The 18,287-nt window shown below is 43.8% G+C and overlaps 1 protein-coding gene across 1 annotated transcript in view; it reads right to left on the bottom strand.

The window, feature by feature from the left end:
* Window positions 1–18,287, bottom strand: part of ANO2 (anoctamin 2) — a 373,778-nt gene that overhangs the window by 337,363 nt on the left and 18,128 nt on the right. The window contains exon 2 of the mRNA XM_082255012.1: window positions 15,093–15,545. Within this exon, the coding sequence (XP_082111138.1) occupies window positions 15,093–15,500 (408 nt within the window). The 5' untranslated portion in view covers window positions 15,501–15,545. The remainder of the gene's footprint in view (window positions 1–15,092; window positions 15,546–18,287) is intronic.

The following is an 18,287-nucleotide window of genomic DNA, read 5'->3' as shown; positions in this document are numbered from 1 at the left end:
TCTCTGTCCCTTCTTCCTCCCCTACCGCCGTCTCTCCCCTCAGCTCACAATAATCATTCATGATGGAGAGAGAGTGCCGACTCCTGGCTGCGCCCCTAGGTGGCAATGCGCCCTAGGCGGCTGCCTAGTTTGCCTAGTGGAAGCACCGGCCCTGCCAGGAAGACACAAAGAAGTTAAACATACAAGGATAGTGTCTTATTTTATCTTCCTGATATTCCCTCCATTCTGTCTCAGCAGGCAGTCTGTGACATTCTGCACCGTTAAGCTTCTGCCAGTCTTCCTCTCTAGCTAAGCCAAGACATACAATCAAAGCTGGAAATGTACACACTTTAATCACAAAAGGTGACATATAGATTTTAGACCAAGGAAAGGGAGAGAGTTTCAAAACAGGAAGTGACTGCTCTGGGAAACAATAACACTTAAAGCAGAGTTCCACCCTGGGAATACATTTTTTAATAAAAATACCCCCGGGACAGTCAGGGCTAGTACATTCCACAATGGCTAGCCTCTGATCTGTCCCGGGTTGCACTTACCTTTTAGGAGGAATACTTACCTTGAAAAAGTATTCTCCAGCGCTGCCATCTCAGGTGTGGGCAGCTTGAAGCCAGAGCGATCCTCTTCGGCGTCCTCTTCCGTCTTCTTCGGTCCCACGATGCACTGCACCGGCCCGACGTCACTTCCGGTGCGCGCGCGTCATCCCTCCACATGCCCAGAAGCTGTTTAGAAGGGAATGATGCGCGCGCGCCAGAACTGACGTCCGGGCCGGTGCAGGCGCAATGATTCCTGGGAGCGATGACGTTTAGCTCCCAGGAGTCATTGAAAATCCAGGAAGTGACGACGGGCCGTGGCCGCAGAGGGAGGAAGTAAGGTAAGTATATTTACTTCTTTGCGAGGTAAGTAAAAAAAAAAAAAAATATGCGATTATCCATTTGTTTTTCAGGGGACCTGGAGCGAGAAGATGGAGGTAAGTATAAATTTAGGGTGGAACTCCACTTTAGCACTTAAGCCCCAGCCCTATTTCGGACACTTTTTGTTAACAAGTTAAAATCAGTATTTTTTCCTAGAAAACTACTTAGAACTCCCAAACATTATATATATTTTTTTAGCAAAGACTCTGGAGAATAAAATGTCGGTCATTGCAATATTTTTTGTCACGCGCTATTTGCGCAGCGGTCTTTAAAACGCCATTTTTTTGGAAAATTTTTGAAAAATCACATTTCACTGCATTTAAAAAATACTAAATAGTAAAGTTAGCCAATTTTTTTTGTATATTGTGAACGATGATGTCACGCCAAGTAAATAGATATCCAACATGTTACGGTTTAAAATTGCGCCCCCCCCCCCCCCCCGTGGGATGACGACAAACTACGGTCAATAGAGATCTCAATAGGCGACGCTTTAATTTTTTTTAACGGTTACCAGTTTAGAGTTAGAGTGTAGCTCTTTTTTTTTAATTATTGCTCACGCTCTGGCGATCGCGGCGATACCTCACATGTGTGGTTTGAACAGCAATTTAATTTGCGGCTCAACTTCCGTATACGTTTTTTTTTGTCCGCGAGCTAACGGTGACAGGGGTGGCTAAATTTTTTTTTTCCTATTTATTTTATTTTTTTTAACTTTATTACAGGTTTTTTTTAAAAAAAAAAAAAATCTGATCACTTTTATTGCTGTCACAAGCAATGTAAACATCCCTTGTGACACCAATATGCAGTGACAGGTACTCTTTATGGAGGGATTGAGGGACTAAAAGACCCTAGACCCCTCCACTACACTTTCATGTATGCAAAAAGCCGAAAACTGATTTTTAAAACTGCTGCCTTTTGCAGCAGAGTAACCCGGAAGTGACGTCATGGACGCCGCCTCTGGGTTACGTCATCGGAGACCCGATCAAAGCCGCTTCCGGCTTTGATCGGGACTCAATCCGGCCGGCGGACGGAGCCCCGAGCAAAGTCGCGGAAGGCGGCGGGGGGGGGGGGACCGAGCCGCATCGGTCATTACCGACGGAAAGCCGACCGTCGGCTGTTAACCACGGTACCAGGATGGTGTCTCTAGCTAGAGGCATCATCCCAGTATAACACCGCAAAGTCTGCCGACGTAGTTCTACGTTAGTGTGCGGTAAGTGGTTAAAAATGGTGGCTTCCAGCAAAAGGAAACAGGAGCAATGCTGGAAGCAATTTACAGCACACACTAAATTTGGTAGCAGAATTATTATTGTGGAATGTATGTTAACCCCTTTATGCCAACGTAATACATATATGCGAAGTGGGCTTTATTTTCCGTGGGGCTACATATAGCTGTATCTCCCTTTGTGCTTGGAGTGCGCCACACAGCGTGCTCCCAGCACAGTTCTACCTGAGAGTCCCAGGCTCGTACTAACGTCTGGGACCCGGAGCTCCCGATTTCCGGTCACCTGATTGCTTTGGTTGCCTCTGATTGGCTACCACAGTGATCAGTCACTGTAAAGCCTGCCCCAGTGTTGTTGTTCTGTGAATGGAGAAGAAAGATGCAATATATCTTTCTCTTTCCATGCAGAAAGAAAAAAGTGATGGTAAAAATATAAAAAAATAAAGAAAAAAACCTAAATCAAAAGTTTGATCTAGATCAGTGCCAGGGTTAGTGTTTGGGTCAGGTAAGGGTCAAAGGTCAAATTCAAGGTCAAATGTCAGGGTCAGTATATTTTGGGCAGGATTTTTTTTTTTTTTTTTTTTAATTAGCATAAGTGTCATTTAGTGTCAGTGTGTTTTAGGTAGAACCAAAAAAAAAAAAATATGGGCTATACTACAGGTATAAACAACAAATTACATACACATATGTGGTATCACTGCAATAGTCAGAAGCAGAATTTATTTTGGGTCGTTCTTTGGTGGTAGGTTATGGTAGTAACAAGAAATATACAGCTAAATTTAAAAAAAATATTTTTTTTACTATTTTGGGATAGGTTTCCTTTAATAAAAAAAAAATAAAATTAGGAATTATCCACAACTAATCAATTTGTCCTGAAAAAAACAAGGTATAATCCACCTGGATGCACAAAGTAGTTGTGATGACATGTACAGTTTTACTAACACATGTCAATATTGCAAAATTACGCTTAGACATTTCGATTTGTTTTACCCTTAGGTATAAAGGGGCTAAAGAACATTCATTGTTATCCATCTTATATGAGTAAACGTCCGCTTTAAAGTATTTCTGTATTCCTAACAAGCAGTATAAAAAACTAACATCCACTGACCTCTCTAGCTGCTTGTATAATGAAGTAATTCATTCTTAAAGATTACAAAAAAAAGTCTCTAAGGTTGGTTTCAGTCGGTTTCTAACAGTTTACATGAAGATTTTCAGAATCAAGCCTTGTGATCAGAGGAATGATTTTTGTGAACCCATTATCAGTCCAACATTAAGGCCTCGTGCAAATTGGACGTTATCAAAACGTCAGTAGAAAGCTGTAGCTGTAGAAGGAGTTTTTCAGTAGCGTTTTTCAGCTATTTTTAGCTGTAGCATTTTTTTTGTTTTTTTATAACAAAACTTTACTCCCACAAAAGCTTATGGCTTAAAAACATTGATAAACGCAGAATAGCTGCGTTTTTCTGCGTTTTTTGGCGTTTTTCAGCTTTTTCCCTCTTTTATCAGAGTTAGAACGTTTTTACAGCTGAAAAACTCCTCTCAAAACCCACTAGTTCTGGGATTTTTTTTTCCAGTCAGAAAATGCCCCTGCCAAAAACTGTTGAAAATAGCAGCTGTAAAAATGTCCTGTGTGCATAGGGCCTTAAAGTAGATCTAAACCCAATCAATAAATCTCATAAAAGCTTTAGCATGTGATTTCAAAAGTTGTTTTTAAGGTATTATTATCACCTTGCCACATGATGGAGACTTCAAAAGGGGGTGTCCGACACATATTGTATAGGTATGGATTACCATTACCATCTCATCAGAGATCATGTCCAGAGCAATCATGTGTAACTGCTGCATATAGTTACATAGTTAGTACAGTTGAAAAAAGACCCATCTAGCTTAACCAATAAAAAAATAAAATAAAAAAAGAAAACACAACAATATAATCCCATATACACAATCCTATACCCACAGCTGATCCAGAGGAAGGCGATAGACCCCAGCAAAGCAGTGAGTGTATGTAGACTGGAATACATTTTTCTGAATACGTTTTTAGGAAATCAGCAAATGATTTACAAAGTTGAAACAGTATTTTATGTAAAAAAAAAAAAAAAATGGCAGGTATTTATGATACACTCTGGGGTTGATTTACTAAAACTGAAGAGTGAAAAATCTGGCGCAGCAGTGCATGGTAGTCAATCAGCTTCTAAATTCAGCTTGTTCAATTAAGCTTTGACAAAAAAAAAAAAAAAATGGAAGCTGATTTTTTGCGATTCGGCACTGCGTTACTTTATCTGACAATTGCGCAGTCGTGCGACGCTGTACCCAAGTGCTTTTTTTTCCCCCACAAATACAGTAGAGCTTTCTTTTGATAGTATTTGATCACCTCTGAATCTTTTAGATTTTGCGCTGTAAACAAAAAAAGTTGCACAATTCTGAAAAAAAAAAAACACAATATTTTTTACTTTCTGCTATACAACATTCCCAATAAAAATTTTTTTAAAAATCAAATGTTTTTATAAGTTTAGGCCAATTTGTATTCTGCTACATATTTTGGCAAACAAAAATCCCAAAAGCGTATTTTAACCACTTTACCACCGGAGGATTCTCCTGCTTTACGTCCAGGCCACTTTTTGCAACTTGTCACTGCGCGACTTTAACTGACAATTGCGCGGTCATGCAACGCCGTACGTGGTATTTGATTACCTCTGCGCTTTTCATTTTTTGCAATATTAATAAAAAAAGAGCGAAAATTTTGCGAACAAAATTTACATTTTCTACATTGACAGTTAAAAAATATCCGATATATTCAATTTTTGCCATATATTTAGGCCAAAATGTATTTAGCTACATGTCTTTGATAAAAAAAAATCCTCAACGAGCGTATTTTTAACCGCTTTAAGACCGGAAGATTTTACCTCATTCCTGACCAGGCTATATTTTGCGATTCGGCACTGCGTTACTTTAACGGACAATTGCGCTGTCATGTCTGTGCCCAAATTAAATTTATGTCCTTTTTTTCCTCACAAATAGAGCTTTCTTTTGGTGGTATTTGATCACCTCTGTGATTTTTAATTTTTGAAAAAAAGAGCGACACTTTTGAAAAAAAAAAAAACAAACAATATTTTTTACATTCTGATATATAACATTCCCAAAAAAAATTTTTTAAATCAAAATGTTTTAACATTTTAGGCCAATATGTTTTCTGCTACATATTTTTGGTAAAAAAAAAACACAATAAGCGTATTTTGATTGGTTTGCGCAAAAGTTATCGCGTTTACTAACTACGGGAAAGATTTGTCATTTTTATTGTGTATTTTTTTACTAGTAATGGGGGCGATCTGCATTTTTTTTGTGGGACTGCGACATTGCGGCGGACAGATCGGACCCCTAACTGACATTTTTGACACTTTTGGGGGTACCAGTGACATTACTACAGTAATCAGTGCTATAAATATGCACTGTTACTGTAATAATGACACTGGCAGGGAAGGGGTTAACTTTATTGGTGATCAAGGGGTTAAATGTATGCCTCATGCTTACTGACGTGTGTGGGGGGAGGGGATTGTGTGACACAGATACAGATCGCAGGTTAAGCTATGCTAAATCCTGTAATCTGTGACTGTTCGTCACATAGGAGATCCGCCCACTTTGTTTACACAAGTGGGCGGATTTCCACACTCGATCCCAGTCGATCGAGGAAGAGCGGCGGTGATCACCGCCTCTCCTCCCCTGGCTCGACTCCTGCTGTGTCCAACGACGTAGGTCTACGTCGCTGGACAACAACGAGCCACTTTGCCGCAGTACCCTCAACGTGAGCGGTCGGCAAGTGGTTAATTGGTTTGCACAAAAGTTATAGCGTTTACAAACTATGGGATACATTTTTGGACGTTTTATTTTTGTTTTAGTTTTTATTAGTAATGGCCACGATCAGCAATTTTTAACGGGACTGCGACATTGCGGCGGACAAATCTGACACTAAGTAACACTTTTTCGGGACCAGTGACATTAATACAGTAATCAGCGCTAAATAATATGCACTGTTACTGTATAAATGACACTGGCAGGGAAGGGGTTAATACTGGGGGTGATCAAGGGGTTAAATGTAAGCATAAATGTGCTTGCTAACTGTGGGGTGGGGGCTCTGTTACAGGCACACAGAGATCGGTGTTTCAGCTTAGCTGAGACACACAGTCTCACTGTGCCTGTGTGACAGGAGAGCCGCCAGCTTTGTTTACATAGGCAGGCGGCTCTCCTGTCATTTTCCCAAAGACCGCGGGAGGCCATCGGCAATCAAGCCTGCTCCTCCCTCAGTCTGGCTCCTGCTGTATCTAATCACATCAGGAGTGTGGCCGCCGGCGGCGCGCGCGTCACCGCCGAGACTGAGTGCACATAATCATGTAGATCTACGTGATTATGCGCAGCCAAGCCAGTAAATCTGCGTGGGGTGGTCGGCAATCGGTTAATATATGTGAAATAAAAATAAAAGCCCTCAAAAAGCATTTATCTCTAGCCTACGGCTTTATTTATGCATCCTCAATCGACCATGGTGCACAAGTGGATACCTGCAGCCAGGTGTAGGTGTTGCAAAGAGTGGTGACCACTGAGCCTGTATAATTCAGTGACAATCTAAAAGGAGCTGGGGTTGTCTGAGGCTGTAAGCATTATCCCCATATTCCTGCACATACAGTGATTATTTGCCATTAGGGACAGATGTTCGGCCCTGAATACATTCTGTCTGCATCCAGGGTTGGACATTTGTCCCTAACCGCTGGGTGTGCAGATACATACGGATGCATGTTTACAGCTGCTAACATCCCCAGCTCCTTTTATCCTGTCACTGTGTTGTACAGGTTGAGCGGCCATCACTGATTGAAACACCTGGTTTTCCTGGCCACAGATATCCACAGTATATTCACTGCACCATGGCTGATTTAGGACATTTGAATAAGGGCTCTTTCACACAGTCCAGCCCATTGGACAGACTCCGTTTCCGTTTCTCCATTTCTGAGCAGGAGGATGACAGCTGTGTCTCTGCGCTGTGTGCGGAGACACAGCTGTCAGTTCCCCATACATCTCTATGGGGAAATCGGATGGGAACGGACCGTCTGTCCATTCTCATCCGATCCCATCCGATCCGCTGGACGGATGGAAAATAGGGTTTCCATCCGTCCAGATTTGGATGTCTCCGCTGACATCTGATGCCCCATAGACATGCATGGGGTTACCGTTCAGATCCGCCAAAAAAACAGACAGATGGATCTGAACGGTCCGCCTGTGTGAAAGGGGTCTTAGGGGTAAGAGCTCTGAAAACAGATCCTAGTGGGATGGCTGGCTGTAGCTTTAACCAAGCATTTACTAAACTTCAAGAGACACATCCAGCAAATTTCAACATAGTGTCTCTGTATGTTTTTTCTTGTGCCTATAGGGTAGCTGGCTGTAGCTTTAACCAAGCAAGAAGCCATCCTCAGTACTGTTCTATATGCATTTATGGGCCTATTATTTAATGACTATGTTCCACACATCACTACCAGATGAAAACATCCCCTGGCTTAGCCACGGAGCCCCAGATTGTAAAAAAAAAATATGTTATGCTGTCCTTTAATTGTACAGGTCATCCTGGTCATAATAATACCCATTTACTGCCATGTATTTTGTGTGTTGTGGAAATAACAGCAAAGTCATGTGACAGCCAGTGGAGAAACTCTGTGCGCAGCTGAGGCCCAGCGAGCTGAGCTATGATGCAAGCACTCCCTGAGGATGTCACTGACTATATAGTGTCTGTAATATTATTTACAGTGAATATTCTGCAAATGTGAAGGTGAAAGGTTTCTCTTTAAGAGATGCCTCTGCTATTCCTGGACTTTATGTTCCTTAATACCTTTTCACTAAAATACACCCATATCCTGGCTAAGGGACAGATTTTACATTTTTGTAGGGGCAGTGACTACATTTTCTCACTGTATTTATCTATCTAAACCTAAAAACAAAACTGCAATACATTGCAGCTTACCAGTTCGTCAATGTGGTGGTTGCATTTGTTTTCTTTTTCCTTTTTTTTTTTTTAGGCTAAGTACATTTTCTGCAAGTACAAAACAATACCCATTGATGACACTAGAGCCCCAGACACTAGAGCCCCAGACACTAGAACTTTCTGTACACTGATCGAACTAATCTCATCTCAGTGTTATCAGCCTTCCCAGTTCTTTCCCTGAACTACCTTTCCCCTTTGTTATGGGGAGGGGGAAAATGCCTGTGCTGCAAATGCGATGCGGGAACACGCAGTAGATTCGCAGTGTTCCCGCATCGCAATAGTGTGTACCGGCTCTTAGTCTGATTAAAAAAAAACAAAAAAAAAGACACAAGTCCATCCAGTTCAACTAACAATTGTTAGGACACTGTTTCATTCATTGTAACTGTAACATGTTATGTGTCAAACTTTGAGAATGCACGTCAGGAGCGAATCTGCCACAATGTCTTATGGACACTATCCAGCTCTGTATTTGGTATTGCCTTATGGGCAGCAGGAAGGTGATAGTCCAGTGTTTTTTTTTGGGGGGGGGGGGGGTGGGAGAACCTCCGGGTGTAGTATGGGGGGGTAGGGAAGCCCCCTCTCTCTCACCCTGCACCTCTTACCTTCCTCTTGCTCACCCCCTATTTCTCTACCCCCACCGCTTTCCCCCATCCTCCTCTCTAACCCCTCTCTCTCTCACCCACTTTTCTCTCACCCCCACTCTCTCTCTCTCTCTCTCTCTCTCTCTCTCTCTCTCTCTCTCTCCCCACCTCTTAAGAGGTGGAGCTCTAATAGGAAAAGGTGAAGCCTAAAGAGGATAGGGTGGGGTTAACAGATGAGGGGGTGGATCTCAAACAGGAAGGAGTGAGGCGAATTTAGATGGGGGGCACCCATTTTAAGTCTTGCATAGGGCAGCACAAAATCAAAATACTCACTGATGCACGTAAGTAGCATTTCATTATACATGGTACGTGCACTTTGTGCATATGCAAACAAAACTTTGACTCTTGGAGTTTGTATTTGTCAAAGCGCCCAAATGTCCCTATTTTAGGACAGTCCCTCTTTTTAAATCTATTAGGTCTGTCCCCCTTTCCTTCACAACTCCCCCTATTTTATATCTGATTAAGGATAAGTTACTAAGTTACGTAGTTAGTCTGGCTGAAAAAAGACACAAGTCCATCTAGTTCAACCAATAGAGGAAAAAAAAAAAAATATATATATATATTATATATACATATATACACAGTATCTCAAAAAAGTGAGTACACCCCTCACATTTTTAGTAGTGAGTGTACAGCTTGTATAACAGTGTAAATTTGCTGTCCCCTCAAAATAACCTAACACACAGCCATTAATGTCTAAACTGCTGGCAACCAAAGTGAGTACATCTCTAAGTTAAAATGTCCAAATTGGGCCCAAAGTGTCAATATTTTGTGTGGCCACCATTATTTTCCAGCACTAACTTAACCCGCTTGGCCATGGAGTTCACCAGAGCTTCACAGGTTGCCACTGGAGTCCTCTTCCACTCCTCCATGACAACATCACAAAACTGGTGGATGTTAGAGACCCTGCGCTCCCCCACCTTACGTTTGAGGATGCCCCACAGATGCTCAGTAGGGTTTAGATCTGTAGACATGCTTAGCCAGTCCATCACCTTTACCCTCAGCTTCTTTAGCAAGGCAGTGGTCGTCTTGGAGGTGTGTTTGGGGTCGTTATCATGTTGGAATACTGCCCTGCGTCCCAGTCTCTGAAGGGAGGGGATCATACTCTACTTCAGTATGTCACAGTACATGTTGGCATTCATGGTTCCCTCAATGAACTGTAGCTCCCCAGTGCCGGCAGCACTCATGCACCCCAGAAAAAAGACACTCCCCCCTCCATGCTTGATTGTAGGCAAGACACGCTTGTCTTTGTGCTCCTCACCTGGTTGCCGCCACACACGCTTGACACCATCTGAACCAAATACATTTTTCTTGGTCTCATCAGACCACAGGACATGATTCCAGTAATCAATGTCTTTAGTATGCTTGTCTTCAGTAAACTGTTTGCAGGCTTTCTTGTGCATCATCTTTAGAAGAGGCTTTATTTTGGAACGATAGCCATGCAGACCAATTTGATGCAGTGTGCGACGTTTGGTCTGAGCACTGACAGGCTGACCCCCCACCCCCTCAAGCTCTGCAGCAATCTTGGCAGCACTCATACGTCTATTTCCCAAAGACAACCTCTGGATATGACGCTGAGCACGTGCACTCAACTTCTTTCGTCGACCATGGCGAGGCCTGTTCTGAGTGGAACCTGTCCTGTTAAACCGCTGTATGGTCTTGGCCACGGTGCTGCAGCTCAGTTTCAGGGTCTTGGCAATCTTCCTTATAGCCTAGGCCATCTTTATGTAGAGCAACAATTCTTTTTTTCAGATCCTCAGGGAGTTCTTTGCCATGAGGTGCTATGTTGAACTTCCAGTGACCAGTATGTGAGAGAGCAATAACATCAAATTTATCAAACCTACTCCCCATTCACAACTTAGACCTTGCAACATTAACAAGTCACATTATACCGGGGAGGAAAAATGGCTAATTGGGTCCAATTTGGTCATTTTCACAGGGGTGTACTGACTTTGGTTGCAAGCGGTTTAGACTATAACGGCTGTGTGTTGAGTTATTTTGAGGGGACAGCAAATTTACACTGTTATACAAACTGTACACTCACTACTTTACATTGTAGCAAAGTGTCATTTCTTCAGTGTTGTCACATGAAAATATATTATAAAATATTTACAAAAATGTGAGCGGTGTACTTAGTTTTGTGAGATACTGTACATACATTAAACAAAATTATAAACGCAACACTTTTGTTTTTGCCCCCATTTTTCATGAGCTAAACCCAAAGATCTAAGACTTTTTCTATGTACACAAAAGGCCTATTTCTCTCAGTTGATCCAGAGGAAGGCAAAAAAAAAAAAAAAAACAATAAAGCATGATCCAATTTGCTCCAGCAGGGGGATCTGCATAAATTTGGTTTACCAACAATTTATTGTTGGGGGTTGTCAGGGAGCACCAGAGTGACATCTGCCTGAGGGGAGACACCCAGGGCTGACCACCGGACTACCTCCGCGGCTCAGTAACACAGGAGAGTGGAGCAGGAGGCACTGAAGCAGAACTGGAGAGAGAGAAACAGCAGACCTGAATAAACAGCGGGAACTGCCGGAGTTAACTTTCTAAGTTAATGTACAGGTGATTGGTTGCTAGGAACCCCCAAGCAACCTATCACCTGCTGTTAACTTGCAAAGTTAACTCCGGCAGTTCCCGCTGTTTTTTCAGGGCTGCTGTTTCTCTCTCATTCTGCTTCAGTGCCTCCTGCTCCACTTGCCTGTGTCTACCGCCCTGCGTACCCTAATAAGTTAGGAGGAGGGGGCTGAAAGGGGCTGTGTAATGTAAAGGGTTCCATGGGAGGGCTGTATAATAAAAAGGGTTCCATGGGAGGGCTGTATAATGTACAGGGGTCCATGGGGGGGGCTGTATAATGTAAAGGTGCCCATGGAGGAGGCTGTATAATGTAAAGGGGCCCATGGGGGAGGGAGATTGGCTGTGTAATGTAAAGGGGCCCATGGGGGGACAGTGTAAAGTAAAGCGGTCCAAGTGGGGCTGTATAATGTAAAGGGGCCCATGGGGAGCTGTGTAATGTAAAGGGGCCCATAGGGGGCTGTGTAATGTAAAGGGGTGCATGGGGGGCTGTGTAATGTAAAAGGGTTCAGAGGTGTGGGTGGGGGGGAGCTGTGTAATGTAAAGGTGTCCAAAGGTGTGGGGGGGGGGCTGTGTAATATAAAGGGGTCAATAGGTGTGGGGGGCTGTGTAATGTAAAGGGTCCAGAGGTGTGTGTGGGGGCTGTGTAATGTAAAGTGGTCAATAGGTGGTGGGGCTGTGTAATTTAAAGGGGTCCATAGGTGCGGGGGCTGTGTAATGTAAAGGGGTCCAGAGGTGCAGCGGCTGTGAATTGTAAAGGGGTGCAGAGGTATAGGGGGTGTGTAAAGTGTAGGGGTCCAGAGGTATGGGGGCTGTGTAATTTGAAGGGGTCCAGAGATATGGGAGCTGTGTAATGTGAAGGCGTCCAGAAGTACAGGGGCTGTGTAATGTAAAGGGGTCCAACGGTATGGGGGCTGTGTAATTTAAAGGGGTCCAGAAGTATGGGGGCTGTGTAATGTAAAGGGGTCCTGAGGTGTGGGGGCTATATAATGTAAAGGGGGTCTTCCTACATTTTACCCACAGATTTCTATTAGGTTGCGTGGCACGCATGCTGCACCTTTGGTGAACTTTCAGAAAACAGTAAAATATTTTTTTTTTTGGGGGGGGGGGGGTGACACCAGGTTTTACTTCACCAGGTGACACCAACTCTAGTGCATCACTGGCAGTAGCACATAGTAAGTGTGCCGCTGCCAGTTACATGTATTTTTGTCTGGCGCCTCAGGAAAGTCAACATCATTTTTGCCGGGTAGGAGGGGCCTGGCCGCTAGGGGGAGCAGAGGGAGGAGGATTCTTTCAGGTTCCATGCCGCAGTGTGTGGAGGCCCTACACACAAGTTACTTGATGACACGACGATGTGCGGTGCATCACCTGCCCGCCTGGAGGGTGGGTGCCAGATATAGGATCCTCCCCAGGTACCAAATACTCTAGGTACGCCCCTGGCTGCACTGCCATGGGGGACCAATGCCAAAAAAAAAGATAAAAAAGCAGTATCTGAGAGTTGTTAGCTGCGCCCAATAGGGGCGAGCTCAAGATTTGGTCCAAACACAAGTTCTGAACAGCCCTGGAGCCCCAGGAGATGTAATTTCCCAGTGCCAGGCCTATGGAACACCTCTCTCTCATCTCTATAGTATAAGAGGGAAGTGCTCTCTAGTTCTTCAGGTAGTACTTATGCAGGGCTGACAACAGTACATGGTTGTAATGTGATGAGCACTAATAGGAAGACAAGGTGCCAGGGGTACCAGCAATCAGGCCAGTACTGACCATAAAGGTTGCATTTGATATATTTACATTAAAGTGAGACTCCGAAATGTACCCCTTTGTAAGGTTCTGGCACTCTCAGTGCCTCCTATCACATCATTTCCGGGTGCTTTCCATCTACCTTGATAGATGAAGCACATATAGGTGTGTTTACCTTTAAGACTGATGCTGTCATCACTGAGCGCCGGACTGAACAGCTATTTAAATCACCAGCTCTCACTCACATGTGTTCGTTCAACCTGCTGTGTGCCTAGATGTGCCTTGATGCTAACCTGTCTTGAAGCTCTCATGCTTGCAAGCATACCTCGCTGTCGGAACCACGCTGCGCTGATCCCTGTATCCCGCTACCGGATCATCCGCTCTTGTCGAACCTCTCCTCTGCTACATTGCTACTAGTGATAAGTACCCCACAGGGGAAACCTCAATAACCTTCATACTAAAGCTTACACTGTCTAGCTCTGCATACTAAGGACTGTTACTACATCTGCACTATCTAGATTGCTAGCTCTTGAGCCTACTATCATCTGCTCTTGCACTGGGTTAGTCTCTCCTGTATGTCATCTGCTATCCTATCATCTACTACCATACATAATTGCTAACCTATCTGCATCCCACCTGTTACTATCTCATTCTCAAGAACATTCCTCTCAAGTGTCTGTCACCTATCGTCTCAACTCAACCTGTCTCTTCAGCCTATCACCTCTATACTACTATATACATAGATCACTCCAGGAACTTCTTATTGAGTGTGTGTATTTGCTTGCTGAATTGAGATCATCCACACATGATGAGTCTTTGGGAGTTGGGATTGGTGTCTCAGCATTTCTCTACATGACTACTGAAGTGGAATATTTCTGCAGCTGTAAATCCACATCATACATAAAACGCAGGAGCGTTACACCCTTCTCCTGAGCACATGCCAGAGAGGGACCTGTGCTCCAAAACAGAAATCAGGGCATAGTTGTATACTGGGCAGGGGTCCGAACCACCTCTGTAAGTGCTAACTTAATCCATTCTAATATTTTATTAACCCTTTTTGTAAACTAATATCTCAAGGTAAAAAATTGTATTCTCCCCGTCAATTATCCCCAATAAAAATCACCACTACATAAAATATGTACCAAAGAACCTATATTTTCTTAGGCAAACAAGAATGAGGGTTGCACTCCAGAATAATATACCATAGTAAAGCATTATTGAATTGAGAGTCCATTGTAAGCTTACATAGGTTCCTCCCCCATGTTTCACTAATCAAGTCCTCTTCAGTTACGTTTCAATACTCAAGGCTTAATCGATTAAGCTCTGAATGAGTAACATGTGTTAGCAACAGGTATCATTGTCCCCAATAATAATCTCCGCTAATTATTTCCAGACAATAATCCCCAATAATATTCTCCAATACATAAGATATGAACCAAATTTATTTTAAGAAACCAAGAATGAAGGCCGCACTCCAGGATATTGTCCTACAAAAAATCTTTATTGAACTGAGAGTCCATGTAAAGTTTGTCTAAGCAGGGTTTGTATTGACTCTTAGTTCAATATAGTTTTACTGGGGGATTGTATTCTGGTCCGGAGTGTTGCCTTCATTCTTGTTTGTGTGGAGTGTTGTGTTCGGCTGGGATGCTCCAAGCTTAAACCATCAACATTGTAAGTACCAAAGTTTAAACAAGAGTTAGGAACATGAAGCAAAGGTATGAAAATTATTCCGCCACTACCTTTATGTCTGGGTTATCCTTAAAAACATGTCACGTCTTATAGCCAATCAAAAATATTCAAATTCCAACAAAATTCCTTAAAATAACTAAATTGCAAAGGTTCCCATTAAACAGAATAACACTGATCCATGAACCTTTCAAGAACAAGAAATGCTTGCAATTTCCATTGTCTTTGTTGATTTATCATGATAGACCTCTTATGTAACTTAAAAAAAATGAAAGAGCATTTGGTTATATCCTGCAGACCCCACTCACCTCAATGTCTTTTTCCAACTCCAGACCAGCTTCTATAAGATTACGCTCAAACTCTTCCCGTTGACACCTCTTCTCCTCTTCTAGGGCATCCTGGTGGCTCATCTCTACCACCACCACCTCGTGTGGATGACAGGATGAGTTACCATTCCTAGCAGGTTGATGGTCCTGGTTCTGTTGTTTTTGTTGACTGTGTCCTTTAAGTTTTTGTTGTTGATTATGTGATTCCCCAGGAAGAGGTTGTTCCGGAGGTGTTTTCCCTATTTCCTCTGGGGTCACTGAATTCCCATTAGAAACAATAACTGCTGGAGGCCGGTGGTTGGTGGGGGATCCATTTTGTTGGGTTGACCGATGTCGATAATGGTAGACAAGGACGTAGTCAACTTTCCTTTTGCCATCACTAAAATGCATGCCACTTGTAATCTCCTGGTTTTCAGCCACATAATTGTTAACAACCTGCAAAGAAGAAGCAAAAAAATAATGAGTAAAACCTCTCGGGAGAACAATGCACAAACAGAAAAGTGATCCAGAATATTACCTGGGTGACTAAAAAGAAGCCAATAAACAAACAGAATCCAAATCGCATTCTGCATTCCTATTAACACTAAACCTGTGGGACAAAAACTGTAAGTGTGTCCAGCCAAAATAAGAACAGGAAACATATTGATAGTAGAGGGTATCTATTTAGTAAGGCTAATTTTGAAATCATTTCTATCCTAAAGAGAAGATATAATCGTTTTTTGATCAATTTGTATTAAAAATGTTTTAAATGTATGTTTATAAACTCATGTTCTATACATTTTGTACACTATTTGTAAACATTTTTTATTATACAAATAAAATTGTATAGGGTGCCTTCATCACACTCAATTTGCAGAGCTAGGTTTTCTAATAAGGAAAACCAGTACTTCCTCAATACTTGTTAGCTATTCAAACAGGTCCAGTCTTTGCCAGGAAAAGAAGCAATATGCGTTTTTCTCATAGATGGCCAAGGGGTGGTAAAAACAGGCAGTTGCCCATCCAAATGCTAACATTACAGCCTGACAGGGCTGCACACATGTTGCGGCTGAGATGCTTTGCTTCACGGCTGTAGCATTTTTAGTTCGGGCTGCAGAGTTGGACAGGTGGCACTGCCTTCCAAATTCACCCATTGAGTTCAACGGAAGCACACCGCAACCACAAGCCAAAATCCCCCTTAGAACTGAAAAAAGCAGATGTTCAGAAGATAGTAATATTAATCATCCTTAATCCTATCTCTCATTTCCAATCCTTTCTCTCATCCCCCCAGTCTCTCTCATCCCCCCACTCTCTCTCTCTCTCATCCCCAATCATCCCCTATCTCTATCATCACCTCTCTCATCCCCAATCCCCCCTCTCTCTTTTAATTCCCAATCCCCTCTATATCTCATTCCCAATCCCCTCTCTCTCTCTCTCTCATCCCCAATCCACTCTCTCTCTCTCTCTCATCCCCAATCCTCTCTCTCTGTCTGTCTCACACCCAATCCCCCCCTCTATCTTCCATTATCTCCTCTCTCTCTCTGATCCCCAATCCCCTCGCTCTCATCACCCCCTCTCTCCTCCCCAATCCCCCCTCTCTCTCTCATTTCCAATCCCCTCTCTCATTCCCAATCCCCTCTCTCTCTTATCCCCCCTCTCCCCCACACCCCCTTTCTCATTCTCAATCCCCCCTCTCTCTCATCCCCAATTCACTCTCTGTCATCCCCAATTCCCTCTCTCACTCCCCCTCTCTCTCATCCCCAATCCCCCCTCTCTCTCTCATCCCCTCTCTCTCTCACCCCCCTTCTCTCTCTCATCTCTCTATCATCCCCTCTCTTATCCCCAACCCCCCTCTCTCTTTCTCTCTCATCCCCAATCCCTTCTTTCTCTCATCCCTGATCCAACCCTCTCTCACTCCCTCTCACACCCCCCTCTCTTACCCTCTCAACCGTCTCTCTTTCACCAACCCCTCTCTCACACCTCTCTCTCATCCCCCCTCACCCCTCTCTTACTCTTCTCTCTCACACCACTCTCTTTCTCTCATCCCCATTCTCTCTTACCCCCTCTCTCTCACCCACCTCTCTCTCTCAGCCCCTCTCTCTCTCACCCCCCCCCTCGCTCAACCCCTCTTTCTCTCATCCCCCTCTTTCTCTCTCTGTCACACCCCCCCTCTCACCTCTTCTATCTCTAACCCTCTCTCTCTATCACCCACACCATCTCCCTTTTTTTCACCCACTCTCTCTCTCATCCCCTCACTCTCACACCCCTCTCTCTCCTCTCTCTCTCACCCCCTCTCTCTTTCTCTTGCACCCATCCCCCCCCCCCATCACATGCAGGCAGGGGGAACTGAGTGGACACTGACTGATAGGTGACAGCAAGTGGGTGTCACTGTTCCCATCTCCACCTAGCACTGCCACTGATCACATCCACCCCAAGAACTGCCACTGACCCCCCCCCAAGCACTGCCACTGATCACATCCCCCTCCCCCCTCCCCCCAAGCACTGCTACTGATCCCACCCCCCCAAGAACTGACACCCCCCCACCACTGCCACTGATACCATTCCACTATCCCCCCCCCTCCACCCACCACCACCAATGCAGGTAGCAAAGCAGGTGGAAAGCAAAATTGCATGTGGGGGGGGGGGGGGGGCAAATAAATGCCATTGTCGGGTCTGGTGTAGCTGCATGGCTGAGGGGTGGACATTACTGCAGCTGGCATCACTGAGCCCCAAACAGAAAGCAGAAGGAGACAAATCATCATCCTATGTGTCAGTGACAGGCGGCTGGCCATACCCTCACTATTTAAAGAAACTGTGATGCCACTTGGCACACTGTTTAGGAACTTACTGTGCTTGTGGGAATAACATTTGAGCACTGCATTGCTGGATTAAAATAATAAATATTTTTATTTATTTATTATTTATATATTATTATATGCAGTACTGGGGTACCCACTTTGAATCGCGGCCAAGATACGAACTGCGTGGATTTTGCATATTTTCCCTGTGCTTGTGTGGATTTCCTCTGGATACTCTGGTTTCCTCCCACAATCCAAAGACATGCTGGTAGGTTAATTGGTTCCAGTCTAAACTGGCCCTAGAATGTGTACGTATATACGTGTGGTTGAGACCTCAGATCGTAACTCCTTGAGGGCAGGGCTGATGTGAATGGAATGTACAGTATGCAAAGCGCTGCATAAA

Source organism: Pelophylax lessonae, assembly GCF_965119305.1.
Source record: "Pelophylax lessonae genome assembly, chromosome: 4".
Taxonomy (NCBI): Eukaryota; Metazoa; Chordata; class Amphibia; order Anura; family Ranidae; genus Pelophylax; species Pelophylax lessonae.
This window is presented reverse-complemented; position numbering and strand designations above follow the sequence as displayed.